The following is a 27,870-nucleotide window of genomic DNA, read 5'->3' as shown; positions in this document are numbered from 1 at the left end:
CCATTCAGGTGCCCACCCCAGAAACCTGGGAGGCCACCTTTTCCCTCATTCCCTCCATCTGGTCAGGCTCCAGTCACTCATCTCAACCTCTTTTGACCATGACCCATAGTAACAAATGTATTTTACCTTGTAGTCCAGAACAAACAGATATATGATGGAAAAATTTTATAAAACTTATCTTTACAGCATCAAATAATCTCCGATATTTTCTATTTCATTTGAATTCATTTAAAACAGAAATGTAAGATATCACCCACTAATTGATTTCACTGAATTACAAGCATCAGTACCTGAAAACAGGTATTTGGACCTCAACTTCCCTCTTCCTGTGCCATAGATCGTCTCAATACAGATTGAATTCTCACACACACACACCCTCCTTAGTATTTTCTGTTGTTCTCAGGATACAGTGTGTTTTCTTAGCATGGCATTCATATTCCACCAAATATACTACCTTTACCACACTCATCTGGTGCCATTCTAGGTACCACTACTACCACACTCCCTCCCCTGCAAGAAAAAATAAATAGAAATGTTTATGTATGATAGAAATATCAAGTCTTCTGCACAAAGCTTTCTTCTGTCTAGAAAGCCCTTCTCCTTCCTTTCCACCTGACAATCTCCTGTTTTTCATTCAATAGCCAACTCAGATATCATCTCTTCTTTGAAGCCTTCCCTTCCCTTCAAAGGCAGAGTTAGTTCCTCTTCTGAGTTCCCTTAGTCTTTTGGACACGTCTATTATAGCACTTACCACGTGACATTTTTAAATTTTATCATATATTATCTATCTTCTTTGTGGATGGTGAATTTATTGAGAGCAAGAATTATTTTTATTATCCTTTTGGAAAGACATGAAAATGAGATACTTTTTTCTTTCAGTCCCATATCTTACTTGAGTTCACATTGGTAAATGTTGATTAAATACTCTATGGCCCGAAATCTCTATGGCAATTGGAAGGGTCCTGGCCACTGCCTGTTGGTCATATGAGAGACAAAGCTGTGCTCCTGCTTAAGTTTCCCTGGGTGGTGAGATGTATGTAGATGGAATTCATCTTAGTGTTCAAAGTATTAATAGATTTGTAGAGGCCCTGATTTTAAAATTTGTCATGAAACGCTGCTAGTACTTCATAGATACAGAAATTTATTTTAGAAAAGGAAATGGGGAATTCTCTGATGGTTCAGTGGTTAGGACTCCAACCTTCCACTGCAGGGGGTCCCAGTGCAATCCCTGGTCAGGGAACTAAGATCCTGCAAGCCAAAAAAAAAAAAAGAAGTGGAACAAATAAAATTAGAATATGCCTAGGATGGAGATGGGGTGGAGAAGAAAATACAGATTGTATTTTTAAAAATTACTGAAGTCAGGTATATCATAAATATAGTAACTATTAGGTCCTTTACAGTATTGTTTTAAAATTTATTTACATATATTATCTCACACATTTTTATAACTACTTTATTCCTATTACATATGAGGGATCAGAGACTTAGAAAAGTTGGAGAGCTTGCCCATAGAACTAGTTAGTACATGGTAGAGAGGAAATTCAAATATGGGTCTGACTAACTCAAAGTGTTAAGTTCCTTTCCTCACTGGTAACTGAAACTATCAAAGTAGCTAATTAAATAATTATTACTGATTAGTACTAGTAATATTTAATATTAATTAATACTATTCATAGGGGCTTCCCCAATAGCTCAGTTGGTAAAGAATCCACCTGCAGTGCAGGAGACCCAGGTTCAATTCGTGGGTTGGGAAGATCCCCTGGAGAAGGGAAAGGCTAACCACTCCAGTATTCTGGCTTAGAGAATTCCATGGACTGTATATTCCATGGGGTCGCAAAGAGTCGGACATGACTGAGCGACTTGACTAATACTATTTATGACTTATTTAAGTATTTGCTTATTCTTTTTTTTAAGACTATTCTTTTATTATTTATTTTAATTTTATTTAATTTTTTGGCTATGTGACATGTGTGATCCTAGTTCCTTAGCCAGGGCTTATACCTGTACTCCCTGCATTGGAAGCGCAGAGTCTTAACCACTGGACCACCAGGGAGGTCCCAGTAGCTGCTTATTCTTAAACATAAATCCATAAAATTATAGCACTTATTTTCTAATTGAACCTACTATATGCAGCAGATTTGTTCCCTGCCCTCATGGGGCTAAGGGTGTGAGAGAGACATGGTAAACAAATCATTAATAAAATAGAACTGGGATGGATGCTGTGGGAGCTGGCAACAGGGCTCTGTGGAAGAAGAGGGATCCAGAATTTAGTTGGAGGTGGGTGGGTCACTCAGGGAGTGCTTTGTTGAAGAGATGGCATTTAAACTGACATCTGAATGAGGAATGGAAGTTAGCAAGTTAAAGAGTGAATGAAAAGGCGTTGCAGGCAGAAGGGCCTCATTGTTTTCTATCATCTTACCAGGAGAGCCCTTTTCACAGATGAGGTTTTATGCTCATCCACAGTGTATGAATACATAAAAGGACTCCTACTCAAGTTGAAGAAGTGGGAATGGTCTGCTCACTTCAGGTGTTCGCCACATGCTCAGTGGTAAGGGACTCTTACATAGTTCCATGGAAACTCAGAGCACAGTTTAAAAACCACAGATCTAGTCCAGCTCCCTCTTTTTACCAATGGGCAGATGATTTTGGCCATTTTAAAGGATTTGTCACAGGCTTCTTTATCAATAATGGAAGATTTGAGACTCAAATCCAGAACTGACTGTGTGAATTCCTCTTTGTGCAACACTATGCTTCCTGTCTGCGTGTCCCCTTTTGGTAGTCATGGGATGGGAGTCTCTTGTCCTGAATTTGAGCTGCACAGCACTGACCACCGACTCTATGAAACTATGTTTCTTAGCACTCATATCTGTGTCCTGGGAGAGTCAACATGTAAACCTGGGAATTGTATAGGGTGCCGGGTACCATGTTTGATAGGATCTGTTTGTTGATAGACATACAGATCTTATGGGAGCTTGGGGCAGTGGGGTAGCCTGGGATAGTCAAGGAGCCTTCTGGGGTCTAAACCTAAAGGACATGGGGTCTTGAGGAATTATTAGGAGAGGAAGGATTAATTGTAAGATGTTCCAAGTGAGAAAGAAAGATGAGAGGATGGTCACTAGAGGGAGAAAACAGGATGAAAAGGGAAAGCATTTTGTTATTTGTTTTTTATTTTAAGATGGGGGAATACTGGAAAATTTTTATAAGCCTAAGGGAAGAAGCCTGTGGGAAAGAAGAGAAAGAAGTAAAGTGTGGAGGTGGAAGGGGTTGGAAAACAGACTAGTTCCAGTCTCAGTCCAGCCAGAGAACTGCCCTGGCAGGCACTCCCGGCCTTTGCAAGAGGGCTCTTTAAAACCATCGCAGCAGTTTTGATGTAGCTGTAGGGCTTTCAAGCTCATGCTGGATTCCAGCAGCTCCAGACCTGCTATATATGGTGAGCCCTGGCCATGTGCACATCCCCTTTCTGCCTCCCCCAGCCAGAGTCGCTCTGTTCAAACACCCACACATGTAGCTTTTTGCCTAAAGGAAAGGCCTAGGCAGCATCATTTTACCAACATTGCATAACCTCCGCACACTGGTACCTGCTACCCAGGAGCTTGTTCTTTACAGTGGATCTGACAGGCAGGCTGCAGGCCAGGTGTAGCTCTTGGAGGAGGTTCTCTGTCAGGTGAGATGGCTTCAGGAAATGCCTCGCCCCACTTGCCTGTTTGCCCACAGACTGTCGTCTGGCCCCCATGCTCCCTGGCCCCCATGCTCCCCGCCTAAAGGGTAGGCTTGGTGGGGAGGGGGTTTAGGAAACCAGGTGGAGATAGCCATGCACACAGCCCCAGGAAAGGGTCAGTGTGCCAGCTCACTAATAAATAAACTCATTCATTAGCACACTGCTAAGGCTTGAGTGTGGCCATGTAAGCCCAGTTTTCTTGGCCTCGACTGGTGGCAGAGTCGGGGAGACAGGCTACGTGAAAGTCCCTTTGGGATTCCTTCCTAGCAGCCAGAATGACAAACCTGCCCAAGTGCCCACTAGTCTTCATTGAATTCAAAATCAGATCCTCTTTGAGCATCTTATAAACTACCATGAGGGAGAAGCAAGGCCAAAACACAACTGGCATTGTCAGGAGGCCCAAACAGAGCAAGCAAGACAGGATGCTGGAGCTGCCAGGACATGGCAGGAGGTCAGCGTCAGGAATAACAAGAATTCTTCCCTCCCAGATTTAGGCAGAGAGGAGGAAAGCGTGGCGAGGAAACTCTCCTTCCTTTGAACTCTACAGACAGCGCTGTTGTCTTCCTCTGGGTCTGAACTCTGGGTCTGATCTAGCAGGAAGGGGCCCTTGGAGCTGTGCTGTCACAGACTGGGGGAGCAATCAGCACTGACGCTGCCCTGGGAGGCACTGTGGCTGGAGGGAGCAACAGGGAGCTCAGGCTTCCCTCCAGCTCCCCTCTCCTCCACTGAGCAACCTTAAGTTACTTCACCTCCTCAGAGTGTCAGTTTTCTTTCCTGTGAGATGGGGACAGTTATACTAGGTACATTGTGAGACAGTGAATGCAAAGGTATCTCTTACGGAGACAAGTCTCAGAGGACTTAATAAATGGTAATAATCATCATTACTATTTGCCATAAGGCAAAATTTACATCTCAGCTCTTTATATTTTGAGACTCACTAGTGAGTGCGGTCTCCCCCGCCACCCTGTCTTTCTGACTTAGTGAACAAACAACAACAACCCATCTTTTAGAGATATTAGAGAACCATCAGACTAGGACTTGAACACTCCTTTTTTTTCCTTTCCTTTACTAGCTGGGTTATTTGCTTTCCTTATATGTAAAAGAGATCAGTATTATTTATGAGGCACTGGAATCACTGAGAGACAAGGATAGTACTATGAAGCTTAAAACCTCAATAATAAATTGTGGGTTTAAGAACATCATCAAACTTGGGAGGGGCACTGGAATTGCTCCTAAACAGAGAGTAGTTTATGCATAGATTAAGTCTTTACTCAGAGTTAGGTACTTTGTAAATACTCATTGAATGAATGATTAAATTATTTAACACAGGAATATAAAGATTACGAGATTGTTTCTTTTTAAAAAGAATTTTTTTTTAAAAAAGAATTTTTTAAAAAGACTATTTTTTAGGGCAGTTTTAGGTTTGAACGGAATACTGTCATTTTTTAAAGTGTCTATTGCATCCTTAAGGGCAATTTTTACTATGTTTTAGCGTTGAAGTCTCCCCTCCCCCTCCTCCCCCAGAACAGCTCTGAAATTATGACATTTAATCAGTAGCAAAATGTAATTTGACCTCTCAACATTTAAGCTTTATTATGAGGAATGTATCCATGATCTAAATTGAAGTAAAGCTGTCCTGATCTTTTATTTAAACCTAGTATTCTCAGTTGTGGAGTAGTTGACTTAATGACTCGAACATTACTATTGTACAGACAGAGCCTATGACATGTGTTGGCCCACGACCATCAAATCTTTTTTTGTTCTTGTTTACCATTTTGAACTTGTTTTACTTATTTTCTTCTTACCTTCCAACATACTTTAACCTCTTTAATCATTCAGGAGGTCCTGATAACTGTATTTTGCGAGGCTGTCTTTTAAGTTGCACTGGGTAGCTGTACCTTCCTTGTTGAACTGCTGTTGTGTTTGTTCTAAATACATTTTTAGGTTCTTTTAGGCTGCCAGGAGTTACTGTTTGCTGTTGTAGGTATGTTTGCCTTAGGTTAGCCAGTCTTTCCACTTCTGGCGTTTTATTTCTAATATGATGCTAGTTTTGAAACTTAAATTATTGCCCTTGTGAGGATTAAATGAAAAACAGAGGAAATGGATTCTGGAAGGTTTGTTCTAATCATTAAAGAGGCAAAAAAACAGTGTAACTCTGGGATCAGATAATCAGGGTTCAGATCTTAGTTTTGACACTTAACTAGTTTTGTAACTCTGGGCATTACTTTTCTCTAAGACTCAGTTTCCTCAACTATTAAGTGGGGACAGAAGAATACCAGTGTCTTATTACAGTTGTTACAAGGATTAAATGAAATAATGTATCTGAATCACTTAGCACAGTGCCTGGCATATGCTTGTGTTAGCTGTTAATTATAGCATTTGTCCATTTTTGCCATTAAAGGATTTTTTTTTTTTGCTTTCTTCCTATTTCTTAGTTATATTAGAATAGGAAAAAATTGCCAGATAAACTGAATTCAGCCTAGATCAGATGTTAGCTTAACAATTGCTGAGTAAATGACTACAGCACTATTATCCTAATGAGTTTCATTGGGATAATTCTAGTGTCTATGGATGAAACATAGAGTTGGAGTTGAGATGTCTTCACCTCTATCCTTCTGTAACAGATTGTTTTTTCAATATAAGAAAAGTATGTATAGAATGCTACCACTATGGAAAATGGAGAGAAAAGGGGAAAGCTACTATTTATGTAAAAAGAGTACATATACACATAAGCTTGTGTGTGTATAGATTACAGCTGGAAGGTTTCTTAAGAAGCTGCTAACTTTGGTTGCCTTAGTTGGAAAGGAACTTGGCGGTTAGGAGATGTGGGTTAGGATCGAACTTATGTTTGTTTGTTTTTAACATGTGCATGTATTATCTATTCAAAACAGTTACTAAACAAAGAAAGGAGTAGGTTGAATGTGTAAGCTTCAAGGTTAAGTGTCCCAAGAATTGACCTTCATCTTGGTCCGGACATTCCAGGCAGCTGACTTGTCTAAGGTGTGGGCCCCAGGCTTCAACTGTGCTTTTTCCTTGAAGAGGGCAAACACAAAAGTTCTTCATAACAAGACAACTTTTCTGTTCTTAACTATCTAGAGAATTTGATTCACAAATTTGGGGCAAAAATAAGTTGAACCTTTAGTTAGCTGAATTTGGTGATGGTGGATGAATGGACAGCCCTGTGGATTAGAATCTTATTTTCCCAGTAGAACTCTTGGTTATCTTCAGCACACTTCCCCTTGATGAGAAGACTGATTGTTTTATTTTTGTAACTATGTGTGCTGAAATTTACTGCAGAACTTTATATTTGATAGTGTTTTCAAATTGTCATCGTCTACTGAACTAGTTAGGTACAGTGTTTTAGGAGTAATTAGAATTTGCCCTTCTTCCATTTACCATGCTTGAATCTATTTTTTAAACTCTTAGTTATCAGCAAAATTAGGTGGAGTTTGCAGCAAACTTTGCTGTTGCTTTCTCTCAAAAGGCAGGTATACACTTGGCTGAAATTTCTACATCAGACTGTTGTGAATACCGTAGTTCTCCTGAAGTAAACATTCTTATCATTTTCCAGGCTTGGAAAGAAAGGATTTCCAGCTGGGAAGAAAGAAAGGGTTAACTTCTGAGAGACTCATCTGTTCTTAAAGCCAAGGTGCTAATCTTACTATGCCCCTTCTTCCTGAAAAACACTCGGTGGCTCTCCTTTGTCTACTTGGTAAAGTCCAGACTGTTAAGCCTGACATTTCAAAGCCCTTCATGACCTTTTGGCATATTTTTCTGTTTCCTATACTTGTCCTTCCACAAAATTTAGGTATTGTTTCCTTACAAGTACTGAGCTTTCCATGGCCCTGTTTTTGCTCATAATGTTCCACCTGCTGGAAATGATATTATTAATCTTTTACCTGTCCAACTTCAGCTCACCTTTCCAAGCCCCAGGTGCAGAGTTTCATTTTCTTTTTTTTTAAACTTTTTATTTTGTATTGAGATATAGCTGATTAACAGTATTACGATAGTTTCAGGTGAACAGCAAAGGAACTCAGCCATACGTATACATATATCCATTCTCCCCCAGCCTCCCCTCCCATTGAGGCTGCCACATAACATTGAGCAGAGTTCCATGTACTGTACAGTAGGTCCTTGTTGGTTATCCATTTTAAATATAGCAGTGTGTACATGTCCATCCCATACTCCCTAACTATCCCTTCCCTCCATCTCTCCCCTCCAGCAACCATAAGTTCCTTCTCTAAGTCTGTGAGTCTCTTTCTGTTTTATAAGTTCATTTGTATCATTTTTTTAGACTCCACATATAAGGAATGTTTCTCTTTCTCTGTCTAACTGAGTTCAGTTAGTATGACAATCTCTAGGTCCATCCATGTTGCTGCAAATGGCACTATTTCTGTCTTTTTAATGGTTGAGAGTAATATTCCATTGTATATATATACACCACATCTTCTTTAACCATTCCTTTGTTGATGGACATTTAGGTTGCTTCCATGTCTTGGCTATTGTAAACAGTGCTGCAATGAACATACGGTGTTTCATTTTCCATGAAGTTTTCTCTGACCCTACTCAGCCAAAAGTAATCCTCTCACAGCCCATGGCACTTTGTGTTCCTTCTGGGACACTTACTAAGTTCTCTCTTAGAGCTCTTGGTCCTTGGAAGCAGGGCTCTTGTTAACCATCACTTTAATCTCCACACAGTAGAAACTCAGTTTATATTCACTGAGTGAATTAAAATGTCAGCCGGCATCTTGAAAGTGTCTTTAATTTGCTTTTCTTTTTCAACCCAGATAACCATTTGGCTGTTATCTGTAAAGGCTATAGAACAAACTGCTCTGGAACAAAAAACACTTCACTCCGTGTTGATATAGTTAGTAAGTTTATGATCTGAGAAAATCTGTGCCTTTTAAACCTCAGAGGGCAGGTGTATTAACAAACTACAGAATTTTCATATAAATGAATTCCATTACCTCACTATTGCTATTGATGAATTGGCCTCTGACAACACGTAAGCATCAAAACACACAGCATCTTTTCAGGTGGAGAGGCTGACATGAGAGATTTGGTTAACTTGGAGAAAAATCTTATGAAAAAAGGACTGTTGAACTTTCCCTGGTTTGTTTCTGTCTTGGAATATACTCTATATCATATAAAGTGGCCACATCTTTTTCCGTGACCTGTTTCTGTTGTCACAAAATGTTATTTTTTAGGCACTTACCAGGGTTCTGAGGTTATGAATTTAGAATCACAGCATCAGCAAATCCCAAGGTCGCAAGGAACTTTAAAGATTATGTAGTCAGCCTTCTGTCAGATAGATAGCCAAGTTGCAAATTCTCTACATTTTGAGGTCATCCATTCTTTTATTTGAATCTTCAGAAACTATCCTGTTGGAAATTTTTACTTCTAGCGTTCTGTGTTGAGTAATTCTTTCTCCCTCTGTGACCCACCCATGGGTTCTGATTCTACCTTTTGGACAGTCTAATCACTTTTCTGTAATATTTAAGGCAACTGTCCTGTTTTTCTCCAGGTGAAATATCTTCTGATCTTTCATTGCTTCCTTTTGTCTCTTAAAATATAATGTTCAAAACTGTAGACATATTCCAAGTGGAGTCTGACCTCTGCTGAACAGAACAAAAATTTCACTTTGTACATGAAGATACTATGTTTGGATTACTGTATCTAAAAATCACATTAATTGCAGGGGGCAACCTTATCCTCTTGACTTCCCTTGAATGTATACTATCATCATAAGCCTGTGAGGCTTTCTCACACCTAGATAGGAGTGACACACCTATCCTGTACCTCTACACCTGTTCTTTTAGGCCCAAGTGCAGGACCTTAGATTTATCCCTATTAGAGTCACCCCATTGAAACAGTCTATTAAGTATTTTTGGTTCATGGTTAGGTCATCTGACATATTTGTCTTCCTGCCCAGCTTCTTGCAATCTACAAATTTGATAAGTTTGTTTTCTCTTCTCCATCTTAGTCATTCATGGAGATGTTGAGGCAGGCCAGGATGGAATCATTCCATTGGACCATACGATTGCTAGTAGGTTTAAATGGGCATTAATTGTGTTTGGAGATAGGATTGTCAGTTTAAGTCAAATAACGCCATAATTGCAGTAGAAATTGTCTTTTAGGTGAGTAGTCTTATTGTAGCTGCTTAGTAACTGTTTAACAAGAGATAATAGAACTACATATGGTCATAAGAGTGAGGTTAGGAACTAGCTTGGAAAATTAGTGACCCTGCTTATATTCTTATATATGATTAACTATAATATTACATTTATTAATTAATAAAACATAATTCTTACATTCTTGGGGTTTCCCTGGTGTCTCAGACGGTAAAGAATCCGCCTGCACTGTGGGAGACCCAGGTTCGATCCCTGGGTCAGGAAGATCCATTGGAGAGGGGCATGGCAACCCACTGCAGTATTCTTGCCTAGAGAATTCCATGGACAGAGGAGCCTGGTGGGCTACAGTCCATGGGGTCGGAAAGAGTTGGACACGACTGAGCGACTGACACTTTCTTTTCTTCTATTCTTACGTAAGGTGTTAAGCAGAGAACATTCTGGACTGATTAGAGGCAGTGTGGTATAGGGGAAAGAGCCCTAAACTTGGCCCTGAGATGTTTTATTCATTTATTTATTCAGCAAATATATATTGAGTGCATACTATACTTAAGCCTTAGATATATAGTGATTTAAAATAAAACCAACCCAGACTTCATGTTTGCCATCAATGGAACTTACATTCAAATAGGGAAACAATTTGATAATTATACAGATGAAATCATAATACTTTCTTTGATCTATATTCTAGACAGGTACTGTCCAACAAAAATATAATACAGGTCACATACTCAATTTAAAAGTTTCTAGTAGCTCCATTTTAAAAAGTGAAAAGAAAAAAATGAAACTAATTTTAATAATGGGTTTTGTTTAACTCAGTATACCTGATAATATTTCAACATGTAAACAATATAAAAAATTTGAGATACTTATATTCTTTTTTCTTGAACTAAATCATTGACATCTTAAACTTATACCACATCTCAGTTTGAACTAGCCTGTTTAAAGTGCTCAGTAGCCATGTGTAGCTAGTGGCCTTCAGATTGGACAGCACAATACTATCCCCACCTTTATAGATTGCTCTATGGTATTGGGAAAATCACTTTCCTTATTTAGAAGTCCTGTTTTCATCAGTAAAATGAAGGATTCAGACTTATCTTTAAACAGCTAAAAGTGGTCCTTTTCATGTATGAGGGAGCAATCTAAGGTGTTGTAAATAATCTATGTCTTCATGAGTGGTACTTACATGGGTGTATATGTAAAAATTCATCAAGCTGTATACTTAAGATACATGTACTTTTCAGTATCCATGTTATCGCTCAATAAAAGGTTTTTTAAAAATCACTTCTAATTATTTTGATCCTGTGCCCTTCAATAAAATTTCTCAGATGAACTGACCTTCAGTGGAAACATGTGACATGAAAAATGCAAACAGCCAGTGACTCTTTTATGTCTTCTTCCCACCCAGGATGTGTCTAGTCCGAATGAAACAGGAAGGCCGGAGTGGGAAATACATGTGTCGTATCATAGTTCATTTTATGTGGGAGGATGTTGAGCAGCGTGGCAGAATCATGGGGGTAAGTGACTACTATGAGATTCTGGTTTTGGAAAACTCCCGTGAGTGATTGCCTGACTTGAGTTGAAGTTCTAGAATGGTCTGATGTCAAGTGGTAATTCAGCTCAACTCACTTTTGCCTCTGTGGATTCTGACAAGCTCCGGATATTTTCTGTGTTTGCACACATTATCACGGTTTGTCGGTATGAGGACATCCTGTGTTCAGAGATGGGATTATTAAAAAGCAAATCATGGTGATAGGAGGAATGGATTTGGTGAATAGATGAAATCAAATAATAATCCAGTTTTAGGATACTGTACCTGTGATACCAGTTCATTGTGTCAGTTCACAATTAGTTTGGATAGAAAGATCCTGACTGGGGGGCCTGCACTGTCCTCAGGAACTTAAAAACAAGCTCCTTGATTGCTGACAACCTAGAATACTTTGGCAAGGTATCTACTGCAAAGGTCCATTAGTATATTTAATAACCTGAGAAAGGAGAACCTATAGTATGTGTATAACATAGAATATGATGACAATAGAAAGCCAGAACCAAAACATTAGAATACAATAGATTATATAAGTACCAGTGTCTTCCTTTGTGTATATTGTGTATATTGTGTATTTTGTGTATCTAGACCATATTTTAGTAGATTGTAGTTCCTGGTTTTTCCCATATCATTGCCTCACAGCTTGGGAGCATCTAAAGCCAAACCATCAGACAGGGTCACAAAATGGGGTGACCTGGTTTCTTTCATTACAGAGGAGAGTTCTGTGGTTTTGTGTGTATGTATTTTATTATATATGGTATCATTCTGTGTGCACTTAATTGCAACTTTCTTTTTTTTTAACTCAACAATGTGTCTTGGAGATCTTTGCATGCAGCAATTTAAGTGGGAGATCTCCCTTTTGTTCACTTTTATCTACTGTAATTATTTTCACACATTTCCTATGTTATTGTCTAATGGTATCATGTGCTTACTCTATGTGTAAAATTGTGGTCTTTGAGACTAAATGATGGAAATGATGGTTTCCTTTGGAGAATTTGGATTGAGGGTACTTTCAGATTCTCATGTCTTTGAAGGAACTGGGTATACAGAAAGCACAGGAGACATGGGTTCACCTTTAGATAGCTTCATTGACACTTATGTGCCTTTCTCTGGGAAAACAGACCATCAGCATTTCTACTCATTCTAAAAAGATGATAGTATATTTCACAGTTTTAGCAGCTGTCATCATCATCATCATCATCATCATAATCCATCCAGGGGGGTCAGTATTCCCCTGTCTTTGTAATGTACTCTTTGCTTCATGTTTCTCACTGCCATGACTTACTGCTGTTTAGCTGCCCAGAGTGGGATCAACAGCCTCTAAGCTATTCATCCTGCTGAGTGTTCCACATTCCTTCAAGTACTTACTGTCCAACTCTGTGGCAGTACACAATGGACATACCGTACTGCTGGCGGTCTCAAATCATCCCTTTTAATGACGACCAGTGATACGCCCCTGGCCAGCCAAAGTCTCTACTGACTGCCATGCAGTTACACAGTAGTTCTGTTAGTCTGTTTTCTTATCACTGTTGACTAAACCCTTCTGGAAGTTGAACCACTGGAACCATGTGGGCCGTAACTTGAATAGCCCCTGTCCCCAACTTGAATAGCCTTATGAGCCATAGGTTGCTGACTCCTAGACCACAGGAACCTTTTGCTCTACCCCACTTCCACCCCCCATTGAATTTCTTTTTGGACCTACATATAAATGGGGCTTCCCTGATGGCTTAGCGGGTTAAGAATCCACCTGCAGTGCCTGAAAAATCCCATGGACAGAGGAGTCACAAAGAGTCAGACATGACTGAACAACTAAGCATGCATGCACACACACATATGTTTATCTCCCATCACAATATTCAGCACTTTGAACCCTCTCCCATGTTACTTTATAATATCCCTTCTGCTTGACTGTATGCTTTATAAAGGCAGGAAACCTATCTTATCCACAGTTTTTTGTTTACACAGTGAACAGTGGTTGAATAAATACTTGTTGAATGAATGAATAAGTTGAAATTTATTCTAAAATTGTTTTAAAGCCAACTTATTTGTTAGATAGATCATACTTGGTTTGTTAGTCTCTGGTTCAGTTGTCTATCAATGCAGTCCTGCAGGAATTAGCCTTTCCTCCCCCCCCCCATTTTATCCAACCATTTTTCTGTTTGAATTGTTCTAGATATTATGCTGTCTTATAGAGAAGTGTGTTAGATCAGCATTTCTCAAACTTTAATGTACCTACAGTTCACCTGGGGATCCTGTTAAAATACAGATTCTAATTCAGTAGGTTTGAGGTGAGGCCCGAGAGTCTCTCTGCATTTCTAAAAATCTTCAAGGTGATGCCAGTAGCGTTGATAGGGCAGGATGGGGAAGGGGCAAGCACACTTTGAATAGCAGGGTTTTAGATGTTCCATAATGGTCCCCAACTGTAGACTGTTAAATTTGTCTTCATGAAGAGAAATGCCAAGCTCCAGTTCAGTTACAAAGACTATAAAAGATGATGATTTAAAAATAGTGCAGACTTGAAAGAATTGGGGAATTACTGTTATTATATTTCCATTATAACTGATTTGCTCCTCCTTTTCCAATGTCATGCTGTAAATAGACACCCTTTATACAGGCAAGAAAATTATACATTAGCCAATTCTAAGTTATGAGTGTGATTGTGTGTATGTAGAGGGGACCTCAGTCTTTGTTGTGTGTACAGCCTAAAGAAATGGGAAGATTAGGCTGAACAAGAATGGCATGTGGCTGGAGAAAAGTAGTAGGCAAAGGGAGCCAGTCTGGCCTGGTTCTGACCCTGGCTGGCAAATCTTTTCTCCTCCCCTTCAGTTTCTTGGCTTAAAAAAAAAACAAAAAAACTTGGGGGGGGTGCGGGTGGCTACATGGTTTCCAAGTTTCTTTTCCAAGCTTTGAAAATCCATGATGTGAAGGTGGTAATTTGCAAATCTATTTTTGTGTTATTTGGCATCTTTAAGAAAACTCATATAAAAAGTAGAATTTATAAGACTGATCGATGTAGTGGTGATTTTTCTTCTGCCAAAGAATTCTTAGAGCCATTACATTACTTGAGTGGACTGGTGTAGGGAAGATTGAGAATGTGAATTAATGACACATTAGAAATTTGGGTCAAGAAATCCTTTGAATTAGAGTTCCAGTCTCATTTGGTGGGAAAATTTTCACTTTCCAAAAATTTGCTTTTTACCAGCTGTTTAGGAGCCCAACTATTGTGAAAAATAAGGCAGCCTCATATATCATCAGTGAAGCTGGTATAAAAAGCAAGTGTTAAATTTGAGGTTACAAAAATCACATCAATAATTTAGAGAGTTCTCACTTTAAAAAAAAACATTATTTGGGATTTAAACATATAAATTAGCTGTGGAAATAAAGTTCATTATATCACCTCATCTGGTCTTGTTTTATTTCATTAACTGGTTCTTAAAAACCTTTGTGAGCTGAGTTGCAGCTGAAGAGGTTGGAGACCATTTTTCCTTGGGCCCTTGCCTCACTCCTGAGTGTTGGTAAGAGTAGGGAACTAAGACTTGACACAGCTGTAAAAACAGACAGCGCCTTTGGCCTCAGCACTTTCTCCTGGTGCAGGCAGATTTCAGATGTAAATTTCACTTTCTGCCTCTCCTACTAATGAAGTAAGTTTCTTTTGCTGGGTTTGCAGCCAGGTGTGTCCAGTCTTGTGGCTAACCGGGGCGCTTTACTTAATTTTTCCATTTGTGACATTTCAACCAAACTTAAAAAACAAACATAAAAATTAGCTCAAGGCAGTGGCTCAAAGTGTTAATGGTAACCTTAGGCTGGCTAAACGACTTCCTCTCAGTTCTGCCCTGCCAGACATCTCCACCTTGTGGCTTACAATGAGCAGGTTTAAGCTTTCCAAACGGTGGAGACAAGGTGGAGGAGGTGGGGATGGGCTTTAGTTAACTAGTTGCACATTTGTCTCTATCAGCGGTCCCTGGCATGACAGTTGCCTCAGCAGCATTTCTTGCTGAGAACAAGAAACCTTGCTGAGGACAGTTGCCTCAGGTGATTTCTTGCTAGCAGCCTTCTGGGATCAGGATGAACCTCCTGTCACCACAGTCTCCTGCTGCTCGCTCTAGCAGAGCCGCTTGATGGGGGATGGTGTAGAGGGCCTAGAAGGAGGTAGAGGAGCTGTGGGCTGAACTGGACTCCTTTGTAAAATTCTACTTTGCTTTTCAGAACCAGCATTTTGCTTTGCAAGGCCCTCTGTGATCATACTCCAGACTACCTTTCCAAACTCATTTCCCCTAGCTCTTCTTGAGCCTTAAATATGAGAAACCTCTAGCACGTGTGCCTGGCACATAGTAAGCACGCAGTGAACATCACATTCCATCGTTGCCGCACATACTTTTTCACTGCAGCCAAGCTGAATGTCTTGCTCTTCCTGTGTTTTGCCTTTGCTCACGTGGTATGAGTATACTAGATTGCCCTAACATGCCAGCCTCAATTCCTCCACATCCCTCTACTTCAAATTGGAAGCCAATCCTGGTTTCCCCTAGCTGTAAGTACCTTTTTAATTTACCTATACCCTTCATTGGAAAAGACCCTGATGCTGGGAAAGGTTGAGGGCAGGAAGAGAAGGGAGTGACTGAGGATGAGATGGTTGGATGGCATCACCGACTCAATGGACATGGATTTGAGCAGACTCCAGGAGATGGTGAAGGATAGGGAAGCTTGGCGTGCTGCAGCCCATGGCATCGCAAAGAGTCAGACACGATTGAACAACAACATACCCTTCTTCTGGCTCTTAAAACTGCTTCTGTTTTGCATCACTGTCATTCATGTATATTGACCACCTTCTGGGTGAATTCTTGGGGGGTGGGACCACATGTATCCCTTTGTACTCGCCAAAGTATACTCTCATTGCTCCTTGGGTGAATGTATGCCTTCTTCTAATGAAAGAAGACGGTTCTGAAAGCCCATTATAAGTGTTGGAAAAAGTGGAGTGAGGAGGTATCCTTTTTATTCTGAGAATATTTATTTACTCTTAAATGTGGGAAGAAAAAGAAATGAGAAATTACCTCCATTCTCAGTTTTCTTTTTTCTTTGTTTATGGTTTCTCAGTCTTCTAGTGGAATTATTTGATTGAAAAATAAAAACAATTTATACACAAAGTACTTTATGTTTCTAAACTAGCAAAGGCTTTGAGTCTATAAAAGGTAGTAGAATTACTTACACTTTAGTTTTTCTGGAAATTTCCTTCCAAGTCTCTATATTTCCATTGCCATGTCCTTCCTCCCCCCACAAAAATCTTCATTCAAACTCCTCTGTTTTACCATGAGGTAAAAATTTTGCTATACTTTGCATTTCTAGGTCAGAGTTAAAGCTCACTGCCAAAGGTATTGTTTAAAAGACAAGGACCACTTTAAGGATATAGTTTTTTGTGGCCAATAATATGAATGGTTGAGTGTAAATACAGAGCCGTCCCCTGGGCTCAAAGCCTTTAAAATAAGAATACATGTTTGTTTTCCAGTATCAATCTTTCTTTTGAATGTTTTTTAAATGTCCTGAGCAGTTGGAATGGATACTTAGTTATTAGGGGAGGGAAGGCTAAATTCTTAGAAAGCAGAGCAATTCTATTTTGGAATTGGCTCATGAGTTTAAGCAGGGACCAACTGAAGATGTACCTCTAGTGGATAAGTTCCTTTCTCAACACAGGTTTCTTATCCTTAGGCCTTAATAGGTAGCAAGAGTGCATAGAGTATATACTTCAGCTGTGTTTTTTAACATTTATTTGGCCTCGTTGGATCTTGGTTGTAGCACATGGGATCTAGTTCCCTGACCAGCGGTTGAAACCAAGACCCCTGTATTGGGAGTGCAGGGTCTTAGCCACTGGACCACCAGGGGCATCCCTTTAGGTAGTTTTCTAACTGATTGGTCGCCTGGGTGTATACACCCAGGATGCTTGTCTGATGGCCCAGGTACCTGACCTTCTAAGTGACATACTGGATTCACTCCACTTCGGGGAGGGTCCTTGAAAGAAGTTATAACCCTTTGTATTTGAAATGATAGATGGTGAGTTTCCCGAGGTCTAATTCCTACTTGTTTGTCTTTGTATTTCTACAGTGCCTCAATGGAGCTTTATCTTTAGTAGGCATTCAGTAAGTGTTTCTTGACTAAATAAATAATATCTACTCTTTTGTCTTCAGTTTACCTCCTGAAATTTCTGTAGAAGAAAAGTGACCTAATTCCATTTTTCAAAGCCCTGGCTAACTCAGTGCACTGACTGAGTCCTGCGTTTCCCCAATACCTTCTTAAGTACTCCTCATGCTAAGTACTCCCAATTCAGCTTATCATTTCAGAACCGTTGACCTCTCCAACCCATCACTTTTTTTTTTTTTTGCCTCCACTGTCTTTTGTACCATAGTTATAAAACTGCTTAGAGCCGTGTTTGTCAGGCACAGCTAAAGCCATTTTCCATACCTCTCTTTCAGGGGTCGCTAATGGCTGTGTGTTAGTTGGACTTCCCTGGTAGCTCAGCTGATAGAGAATCTGCCTGCAATGCAGGAGACCCTGGTTGGATTCCTGGGTCAGGAAGATCCCCTGGAGAAGGGAATGGCTACCCACTCCAGTATTCTGGCCTGGAGAATTCCATGGAGAGGAGCCTGGCAGTCTGCCTGTTCTTCTTGTGTTTGTTGTCTCACTTCTGATGTCATCACCACCAATCCAGTCCCCTAAGCTAGAATTCCAGAGAAGGCAATGGCACCCCACTCCAGTACTTTTGCCTGGAAACTCCCATGGACAGAGGAGCCTGGTAGGCTGCAGTCCATGGGGTCGCTAAGAGTTAGACATGACTGAGCGACTTCACTTTCACTTTTCACTTTGACAGGTTGGAGAAGGAAATGGCAATCCACTCCAGTATTCTTGCCTGGAGAATCCCAGGGATGGGGGAGCCTGGTGGGCTGCTGTCTATGGGGTTGCATAGAGTCGGACGTGACTGAAGTGACTTAGCAGCAGCAGCAGCAGCAAGCTAGAATTCTTAGAGTTGTCCTCAACTCCTGCCTCATCCTCTGCATCCAGTTGTCTTCTCACTTTTCCGCCGAAAATACCTCTGGATTTTATCCTCTGTTCTGTTGTTTCTCGTCAGTCCTCACCATCTCTTCTTTATGGGGCATGGCCTCCTATCTATCAGTAGTTCCTGGACTTTCCTCCTCTCATGAACCCTGCCATCATATAAGCTGCCAGAGATGTTTCTAAATCCCACATCTGATCATATCCCTCCTCTGTCTAGAAATCTCTGAGGGGCAAAATTCAGACTTCTTAGCAGTGGCATATAGAACCCTTTGCAGTTATATTGGAGGATGTTCTTGTTCTTAGAAGATGCCTGCTGAAGTATTTAGGGGTGAAATGTATTGATATCTTCAAATGATTTAGCAAAAGAAGAAAGGGTATGTGTGTATAGATAAAGGTCAAGCAAATGTCACAGAATAGTAAAAACTGTGAATCTCAAGTTCATGCAAGTTTTTGTTGTATTGCTCTTACACCTTAACAAAAATAAGTTTGAAGGTTTTCAAAGGGAAAAATTGGGGGAGGGGTCTTCACATTCTGTCTCTAGCCCACTCTTTCTAGTTTAATTTCCAACAAACTTCTACATGCAAATAGTCATGATTGAGCGTGTACACAAACACGCTGAAACACACGTTCTACTCATGCCGTAGTTTCACTGGTGCTGTAATATTCTGTGTTCCTTTGTGCCTTCATTCACACACTTCCCTCTGTCTGAAGTGGTTGTAACCCTGTCTCCTCTGCTCATGGCCCTCAAAGACACAGCTGGATAGTACCTCTTCCAAGAAGCTTTTCCCAGCAACCCCCAGTAATACTAGTATACTTGCCACTCCCTTGTCTGTATTCCTCCAGCACTTTGCACAAACTTCTGAGATAGGGCTTGTCACTGTTATACTATATATGGGTTTGTGTAGGTCACACCCATTATATGGAATGAGGATCCCAGGATCCCTAGTGCCTAACACAGAGTGCCTAACGTAGTTACCCTTCAGATACTTGTTGGGTGTATGAGCTTGCTTCTATTATTAATCCCTGGCCACTACTATCTCCCAAATACTGACTTAAAGATCGCTGATTGTACCTGGATTCCGTTTCTCTGATCCATCCCCCCCCCCACCAAAGGTTCATGTTTCACTCTCTGCCCAGCCTCATGGATTCTCTGGCTCTCTCATCATTTATATTTTTAATCCACTTTGTAGGATAGATGAACCTTAGAACATTTGACTTGGAGCCTCAGAGATTCTCTTGGTCTGAAGGTGTTCAGGTGTGGGTATTTTGGAAAACTTCTCCAGAAGATTTCTGATGCCCATATCAGGTTAAGGACTATAGATTTGTTCCCACCCTCTCACTTCTGTGGTGAGGAAATGAAGTTCCAAAGAAGTTCATTGATTTGCCCAAGGTCACGCAGCTAGCAGACAGCAAAATGAGGATCGAAACTAAGGTATGCTGATTCCCAGTCCAGTGTCTGCCTTGCTATACAATGACACCTCTAGGGGGGTCAGGGGGAGGTGGAAATCAACTTCATGGGAGGGTCCTTCTCTCCTGTCTTATCACCAAAGACTTCTAAAGACCAAGAGGACAGCTTTCTTTGAATCTAGAAGTGTTCTGTTTCTCCAGTGCAGTTGCACGCCTGAGGCCCCTTTATTCAGAATTTCTAATCCAATACAGCAGAGGTTTCCTACTCCACAGGACTGATAGAGATTTAAGGGAGAAAAAAAAAAAATGAGAATGCGAACAATGTTCTGAATTTGTTTCTTTTTCCAGCCTTTAGAGCCTGAATGTCTCCACATCGTCTGAATTTGCCTTAGTTGATTTTACAATTATTTTTCAGAGACTTCTTGGTTCTTTCTTTCTTTCTTTTTTTTTTTTTTAAGACTAGAGGAACACCGTGCTTGGAGAGGCTTGGCTGGGAGACTAACAAAGGCAGTATTATACTGTGCACGGCAGAGCCAATAAATGAATTCAGGAGACACCTAGATGTGTTTCTAGAGGAGGGCATGAGGGGGAGGGGTCTGGTGCAAAGGCAGAAAGGTGGGATTAAGATAAATTAAAATGGGGCCAGCATGTTGGATCAGGGGACAGCCTCTTCCTGTTCCCACCATCACTTAAGATTTTTCATTCTGCTTCATTTGAAAGTTAAAAGTAGTATTGACCATGTAGCCTCATACTCTCCTGTTCCCCACTGTCCTGTTTAGGAAAAGAACTTAGTCTAAAGGCTATTTCAGCCTGATAACAGCTATATTTATTACTGGAGTGTTACATCTACGGGACATTCCTAGGGAAACTTAGACTGTTAAAACTGGAAAAGAACCTTGAAATAATCTAATCCAGGGATTCTCAAAGTGGCCTCCAGACCGGCAGCCTCAACACCACTTAGGAACTTGTTATAAATGCATGTTTAGGGCTCCACTCTGGATCTGCTGAGCCAGACACTCTGGAGGCAGGGCCCAGCAACCTGTATTTTAAACTTTTAATTTTGTATTGGGCTATAGCGGATTAACAATGTTGTGATAGTTTCGGGTGAACGGTGAAGGGACTCGACCATACATATACATGTATCTGTTCTCCTCTAAACTCCCCTCCAGGCTGCCACATAACATTGAGCCGAGTTCCCTGTGCTATACAGTAGGATCTTGTTGGTTATCCATTTTAAATATAGCAGTGTGTACATGTCCATCCCAAACTCCCTAATCCCTTTCCTCCATCCTTCTCCCTGCCCTCCCCCCCGCACCCCCTGCCCCTGCCCAGCAACCATAAGTTCATTCTCTAAGTATGTGAACCTCTAAGCAATCAATATTTTAACAAACCCTCCAGTCTTAGAGCTACTGCTCAAGTCTGATCCTGTCATTTAAGTGGTAGAGAAACTGGCTCTGGGAGAGCTGAGTAAGCTTGAGTTAGAAACCAGCTGAAGAACAGAACTCAGGTCTCCTGATGGCCAGCTCTTACTCCTCTCCCTGTGAAGAGGAGCAGGATCTGGGCATGGACTAGTGACATGTGAAAGTTGAGGGTTTCAGCTAACGCAGAAAGAGTTCCCCAGTAGTAATAGCTAATGTTTACTGAGCACTTTCTCTTGGCTGTGCATTTTTTAAGCACCATTTCAGTTTATGTTTACAGCAGTCTTAGCTATGAGATCCTATCCTCATTTTACAGATGAAGAAACTAAGGATCAGAGAAGTTAGCATTAATATGTTAGTTCCCTGTAGCTGCTGTAAGAACTTAGCACAGATTGGTGGCTTAAAACAGTAGAGCTTTGTTCTCTCATAGTTCTAGAGGCTAGAAATCATTTTCAGTAGGCTGAAATCAAGACCTCACAGGGCTGTGCTCAAGGGAAGAATCTGTTCTTTGCCCCTTTCAGCCTTTTGGTAACTGCTGGCACTCCTTGGCTTGTGGCCACTTCACTCTGATCTCTGCCTCTGCGGTCACGTTGCATTCTTCTCTGCTGTCTGGGTTTAAGCACCCTCTTCCTCTCTCTCATAAAGGAGCATGTGATTGCAGTTAGGCCCACCTAGATAATCCAGGCTGGTCTTCCCATCTGAAGACCCTTAATTTAATCACAGCTGCAAAGTCCTTTTTTGCCATATAAAGTAACATTCACAGGTTCTAGGAATCAAGATGTAGCTATCTTTTAGGAGACCAGTATTCAGCCTACTGGTTAGGTAACTTAACCAGACTTACACAGTAAATATAAGAGCCTAGATTGGAACCCAAGCCTGCCAGACTCTAGAGCCCATGCTCTTAATCATTACTCTGTACTGCCTGAAAAGGTCACTGCTAAAAACTATGGTTCTAGCATTAGCTTTAGATTTGTTTTAATGTTTCCTTCTTCCCCAAACTTGCATAATATTACTTGTCACATAACTCTGCACCTCTGTGTCCTTAAGCAGCTCTGGTCCTGACTCCTTCAGTTAAATTACTAGAGGGCAGACCTTGTATTCCTCCCCACGGCCCCACCTCCCATTAAAAAAAATGGAGATATAGTAATAATTCATATATCATAAAGTTCACCATTTTGAATGTGTTTTTTAGTAAATTCACAATGTTATGCAACCATCACCACTGTCTAATTCCAGGACATTTTCATCACTTCAAAAAGAAACCCTGTGCCTTTTAGCAGTTACTCCCCTTTTTCTCAGCCCTTGGCAGCCACTGCTTTCTGTCTCTATGGACTGACTTATTCTGGGCATTCCATATAAATGGAATCATATAATATGTGGTCTTTTGTGTCAAGTTTCTTTTACTTAGCATAATGTTTCATGGTTCATCCATGTTGTAGCATGTTTCAATACTTCATTAATTTTTATGGATAATCTATTGTATGGATAGGATATACCACATTTTATTATCCATTCATCAGTTGATTGACATTTGGGCTATTCCCACTTTTGGCTTATTTGAATAATGCTGCTGTGAACATTCATGTACAAGTCTTTATCTGAACATACGTTTTCAGTTCACTTGGGTATATACCTAAGAGTGGAATTGCTGGGTAATACGGTATGCTATGTTTAGCTTTTTGAGCAACTCAGGTATTGTATTTCATATCAAGTTATTTGAATTCCTAGAGTGACATTGTACATTTGTTCATAATGAAGTAATATTCTCATAATCTGTGATCTTAATAATATTTCTCATCTAATTGCCAAATAAATATTTATACCTACAGTTTTTGACAGTAAAGAGAAAGGATGATGTGGTATAATGGAAGGAGTTCTGGCCTGCCCAGCTATTCTCTGGGTGAGCTTGAGTACGTCAGATCACCTCACCTCTCTGGGGAGGAGAGCTAGATGATTTCTAAATTCTCTTCCAGACTTAACATTTGCAACTCTGTGAAAGTCTGAAAAGCTAGCCTTGTGTTAAATCCCAGAGCTTATGTTCTGTTTTTTTAGCAGTTCATCATTCTCTGTCTGATTTCTGTTCCCAGACACAAACAAAGTTTTACCCATCCATCCATCCATTTTATTGTGGTCTGCTAGCTTCCAGGTACTGTGCTAGGCACTGGAGATACAAAGATGACAAAGATATTGTCCCTGACTCCCCAGTCTAATAGGAGAAGACAAACATATAAACAGGTGATTACATGTTAAGAGATGATGATATTTTAAAATTGCTCTGCCCAGAGTAGAAAAGTTTGGGTAGATGACATTTGCATTGTATTTTTTCAGATGAGTGTTTGCTAGACAAGAACATTTTGGTTAGAGCAGTGGTATAGGTAGAGGCAGAGTGGTGTGAGAGGACAAGAGCATGTTTGCCTTTGTTAGATGGCTTTTTTCCTTCTTTTCCTGTAGTGGTGAAAACAGACTGTTCAGACTAGCTCCGTTTTGAGATCCTTCTATGTGTCCAGTATCCACAGACTCATCAACTCATAGGCCTGCAGAAGAACATATTTTGTCTAAGTCCTGGCCACCTATAGGTCTTCTTACGTTTTTTCTAAGAGCACTTCAGACTCAATTTCTGAGTCAGGAGATTCACTGAGTGGGTAAGGAACTTTGATCAAGATTTGGGTTTTCTCCATCATACCAGCTTAGTTTGCTCTTGAAAATGCCCTTTCATCCCCCTAAGGGTTTTAGCTACATAAAAATATTAGGAGCATAAAATTTTACAATATGATCAGCATAGCACAAAGTAAATTTCTAACCTTTGACTAGAAACATATATATGGAAGGCTTTGTGTCTTAAGCTGCCCCCTTCCCAGCCTCCTAGCCTTCAGGAGAGGTCATTGTACAGCTCTTTCCATGGTCACTGTTCTCTTCCTTTTTACTGGAGGGCAAAACTAGGGCAGAGAAATAATTTTTATTCACTTCTGAAAGGTTACAGTAATAAAGAAACTCTTGTTAACATCAGAGAACGTTGCAGCCAAGAGTTTTCACAGTCTGGCATTGTTTATTTTACATGTAATTTGGAACCTTCTGCACTCTTAAAATATTGGCACAAAAATGTTTTAACTGTTGAAGTACTTCACTGCATGCAGCGGTGGTGTGGCGTCAGAGCGGCAGCTGGACTCTGGAGAGCCGTTTGCCCCGTTCCTGTTGGAAAGAGAAATGGTGTAAGCATACTTATACGTGTGGAGATACACATTCACTTGTGTGTATATATGAGCCTCTCTGCATTGAGAATTAAGAACTTTCTCTGCCCTGATGAACTTCTGTGCCTCCCTTTATTTAACAATGAGAAGGGTGTAACAATCCTGCTTTCCTGTTGCCGTGGCTGCCAGAAAGTATAGCACTTCCCTTATTTGGATATTTTGATATAATTGTTCATTATCCCCTTTCTCTCACACACACTTTGTTACTTAACTCTTTTCTTTTATCCATCAAAGGATTTTTGTTGTTGTTGTTGTTGTTGTCTTGTTAGGTTGAAATTAAGATTTGAAAATAACTGCAGAAGGATCCCACATAGGAGATGGGAAGACTTCTAGGCTGGTGACTTGGGCTTCCTGAGTTCCAGGTCCAACTTTGCTCCCAGAGTTTGGAGGACCTTCTTCTTCCCCCATCTGCTTCGTGTCCTGGGGGCTTAAAATAGAGCTATATATTAGCCTGGCCCTTGCTAAGACCCAGGGGTTCCTCAGGGCTGGTGATGCTCTTTGTAACCTGTCTGGACTGGGGACAGTAGCCTGCTGTCCCATAAGCTTTTCTTCCTCCAAATCTGACACCTTGTTCCTTGGCCTCCACATTGGAGCCTGGGCAGAAGAGGCAGAGGTTACCCCCACCCCGTGAGCTCTGCCGAGCTGTCTCCATGCCAGGCCCTTCTCCAGGGACCTCCAGCAGGGGGCTCCTTCTCCTGTAGGAGTTCCACTCCAGCTCCGAGAAAAGGATGCTCCGCTGGCATGGGTACCACAACCACCATGCCCTGCTCCCACAGGCTGTAGACTTTCTGTCACAGCCAGCCAGGGATCCCTCACTCTCTAACCCAGATCAGCTTTCAGTGCCCACCAACAGAAGACGAAGTGCTCAGGACCTTGCAGTCCTTCTTGATTCAGTGAGCTCTTTTCCCTTTTGGAAAACACTGCCTTTGGCTTCTTGACCCACAAGAGCAGTCCCTATGATGGAGAATCCAGAGGAGTACATGCACGTGCAATTTCGGGCAGAGGAAACAGGCCTTTTCCTAACAACCTAGTGAGGGCCCCTGTGTCCTGCTCTCCACCTCTAAGGTATGGGCACTTTGTGCTTAACTGTCCAGAAGCCATTTTCCCAAGCAGTTACCTCCCATCACGTGGGCTTTGGAGCCAGACAGACCTGGGTGCTAATTCCTGCTCAGCCGTAGCGTGGCCTTGAGACCCTGGGAAAGTCTCTTTACCTCTCATTTCTTTCTCTGTACGCCACACAGTGTGTGATTTAAACAATATGATCTGGTAAAGACTTGGCACAGTACTTGGCACATTTTAATCACTTGATAGGATATAGGCACTGTGTTCGGACCTTTTCTATAGCACCTGGCATGGACTGCCTTATTTCATGAGGATTTGTGTACATACCTGTCACGCTCCACTGGATTCTGATTGCTGGAGGATAGAGATTGTATCTTTTATCTTTGTATCACATGTTTGCCTGGCTTGGGTCATGGGCATAGCAGACACTCAGTCACTGCTAGCTGAATCTATTTAGGATGACTTGAACAGACAGGGCCGGCATGATTGTTTTAGTTTCTCCTTCTGAACCTGGGTAAATAGTAACCCCTTATTTTGGAGCCTTTGAGGACAATTTAAAACAATATGTGTGAAGTGTTTGGAGTCCTTTGAAAGGAAGGTACTGGGGAAATTAATGGTGTTTTTGCTATTCTTGGGAAAGCCCTTTGTGGTTCCCAGCGAATAAATTACTTGGAGTGAGTTTTCTAACACCTCCTATTCTGCTCTGTTCACTGAGGCTTTTTAAAAATAATAATAATAATAACTGTCTGCTGTAATGCTTTTTTGCTGTGACTTATAAAGATATATAATTTTGGTTTTGGACTTTTGACCCCTTTCTGCTCCCAGGGGAGAAATTTCTATCAGAATAATAAAAGGTGTAAACTGTGTGCGTTGCCCTTTTTCTGGGCCTGGGGTAGTTCAGCCTCTGGGGTTAAGAATCAGCAGGCTTGTGGTTTGTACCTGGTTACAGGGCAAGTAGGAGACCATTCCCATTAAGAGCTCAGTGGTATTCTAAGTGTCTCCCCCACTCCCATTCCTTTGTATCCTGTGCCCTTTTGCTAAAATTCTTCAGTTTTCACATGAACTCTGTTTTGGGGGGATTGTGAGCACATTTGTTTATGGCTGTACCTCTTCTAGAAGATGTTTATCATCTGCTCTACTTTAGGTCCCCAGCTGAGTTGCCTGGCAGAGAGGATCCTCAAACAGGATGGGAGAGGGGAAAAACCATTCACTAGTCTTGGAGCTAGAAGAGCAAGGAACTAAACTTGGTTCTACCATTTAGTTAGCAGGTGCAGAACTTGGACCAGGATATTTCTTTTTTTTTTTTAAATACTTATTTTATTTACTTATTTGGTTGCACTAGGTCTTCTTTGCAATATGCAGGATATTGGTTGTGGCATGTAAACTCTTAGTTGTGGTGTGTGGGATCTAGCTCCCTAACCAAGGATCGAACCTGGGCCCATTGCATGGAGAGTGCAGAGTCATTAGCCGCCGAACCACCAAGAAGAGTCCCTGGACCAAATCGTTTCTAAAGATCTTTCCAGCTTGGGGGGAAAAAATCTGTGAGATAAGACTTTTCCAACCCAGGGGAGAATTTACAATTCCCGTGTGTTCGCTAAGCCTCTCTTGCCGTGTAACCCTGGAAGAACTGGCCCTGTTTAACAGCCTCAGCTCAAAGGCTCATGAGAGACCAGTGTGGTTTGAGAACAAATGTGGGTTTCAGATATGCTAGAGTTGTCTGGTCTGAAGCAGTGGGTAAATGTGGATGTCAGAAGAATCCCACTTGGCAATGACCACCACCCCCCACCCCCCGCCAGGAACTGTGTAAAGGAAGTCCAGACTGTTCTGGCTGGGGGCAGGAAGCCCCAGTCAGGGCTAGCCCTAGCTGATCAGAATTGGAAAGCAGTCAGTGATTATATTTTGTGCAGGTTCAGGGACTGGCAGTCTCCCAGATGCTTGACAACCACAGGGATAATCCTAATTCAGCGTTTTCCAATTGAGGATACTTAGTCCTGGCTGGGAAAATGGCTTGTTCAATGTCACATATTAGTAGCAGGGCAGAGATTAAAACTCACTGCTGATTCACTCGGTTGCTCTTTTCATTATATCATTCTGTCACCTTTGCCATCATCCTGCTACCTTTACCATCCCTAGAACTACCATACATACACTCCATTTTTGTCTTCCTATCTTAGAGACCTCATGGGTTATTCTTTTAAGGGCAGTGTTCCTATGTCCAGTGCAGTGCCTCACACGTAAAAGGCCTTTAACAGATGTTAGTGGATGAGTGAATGAACTTACCCAAGTCTTCCTAACTCATTAA

The 27,870-nt window shown here is 41.1% G+C and overlaps 1 protein-coding gene across 2 annotated transcripts in view; it reads left to right on the top strand.

Annotated features, from left to right (window-relative positions):
• Positions 1-27,870, top strand: part of UQCC1 (ubiquinol-cytochrome c reductase complex assembly factor 1) — a 92,065-nt gene that overhangs the window by 39,948 nt on the left and 24,247 nt on the right. For both annotated transcript variants that reach the window (XM_081559932.1, XM_081559931.1), the window contains exon 7: positions 11,255-11,363. In XM_081559932.1, the coding sequence (XP_081416058.1) occupies positions 11,255-11,363 (109 nt within the window). The remainder of the gene's footprint in view (positions 1-11,254; positions 11,364-27,870) is intronic.

The sequence above is a fragment of the Giraffa tippelskirchi genome, chromosome 13 (assembly GCF_054371585.1).
Source record: "Giraffa tippelskirchi isolate mGirTip1 chromosome 13, T2T-mGirTip1v1.2.pri, whole genome shotgun sequence".
NCBI lineage: Eukaryota > Metazoa > Chordata > Mammalia > Artiodactyla > Giraffidae > Giraffa > Giraffa tippelskirchi.
This window is presented reverse-complemented; position numbering and strand designations above follow the sequence as displayed.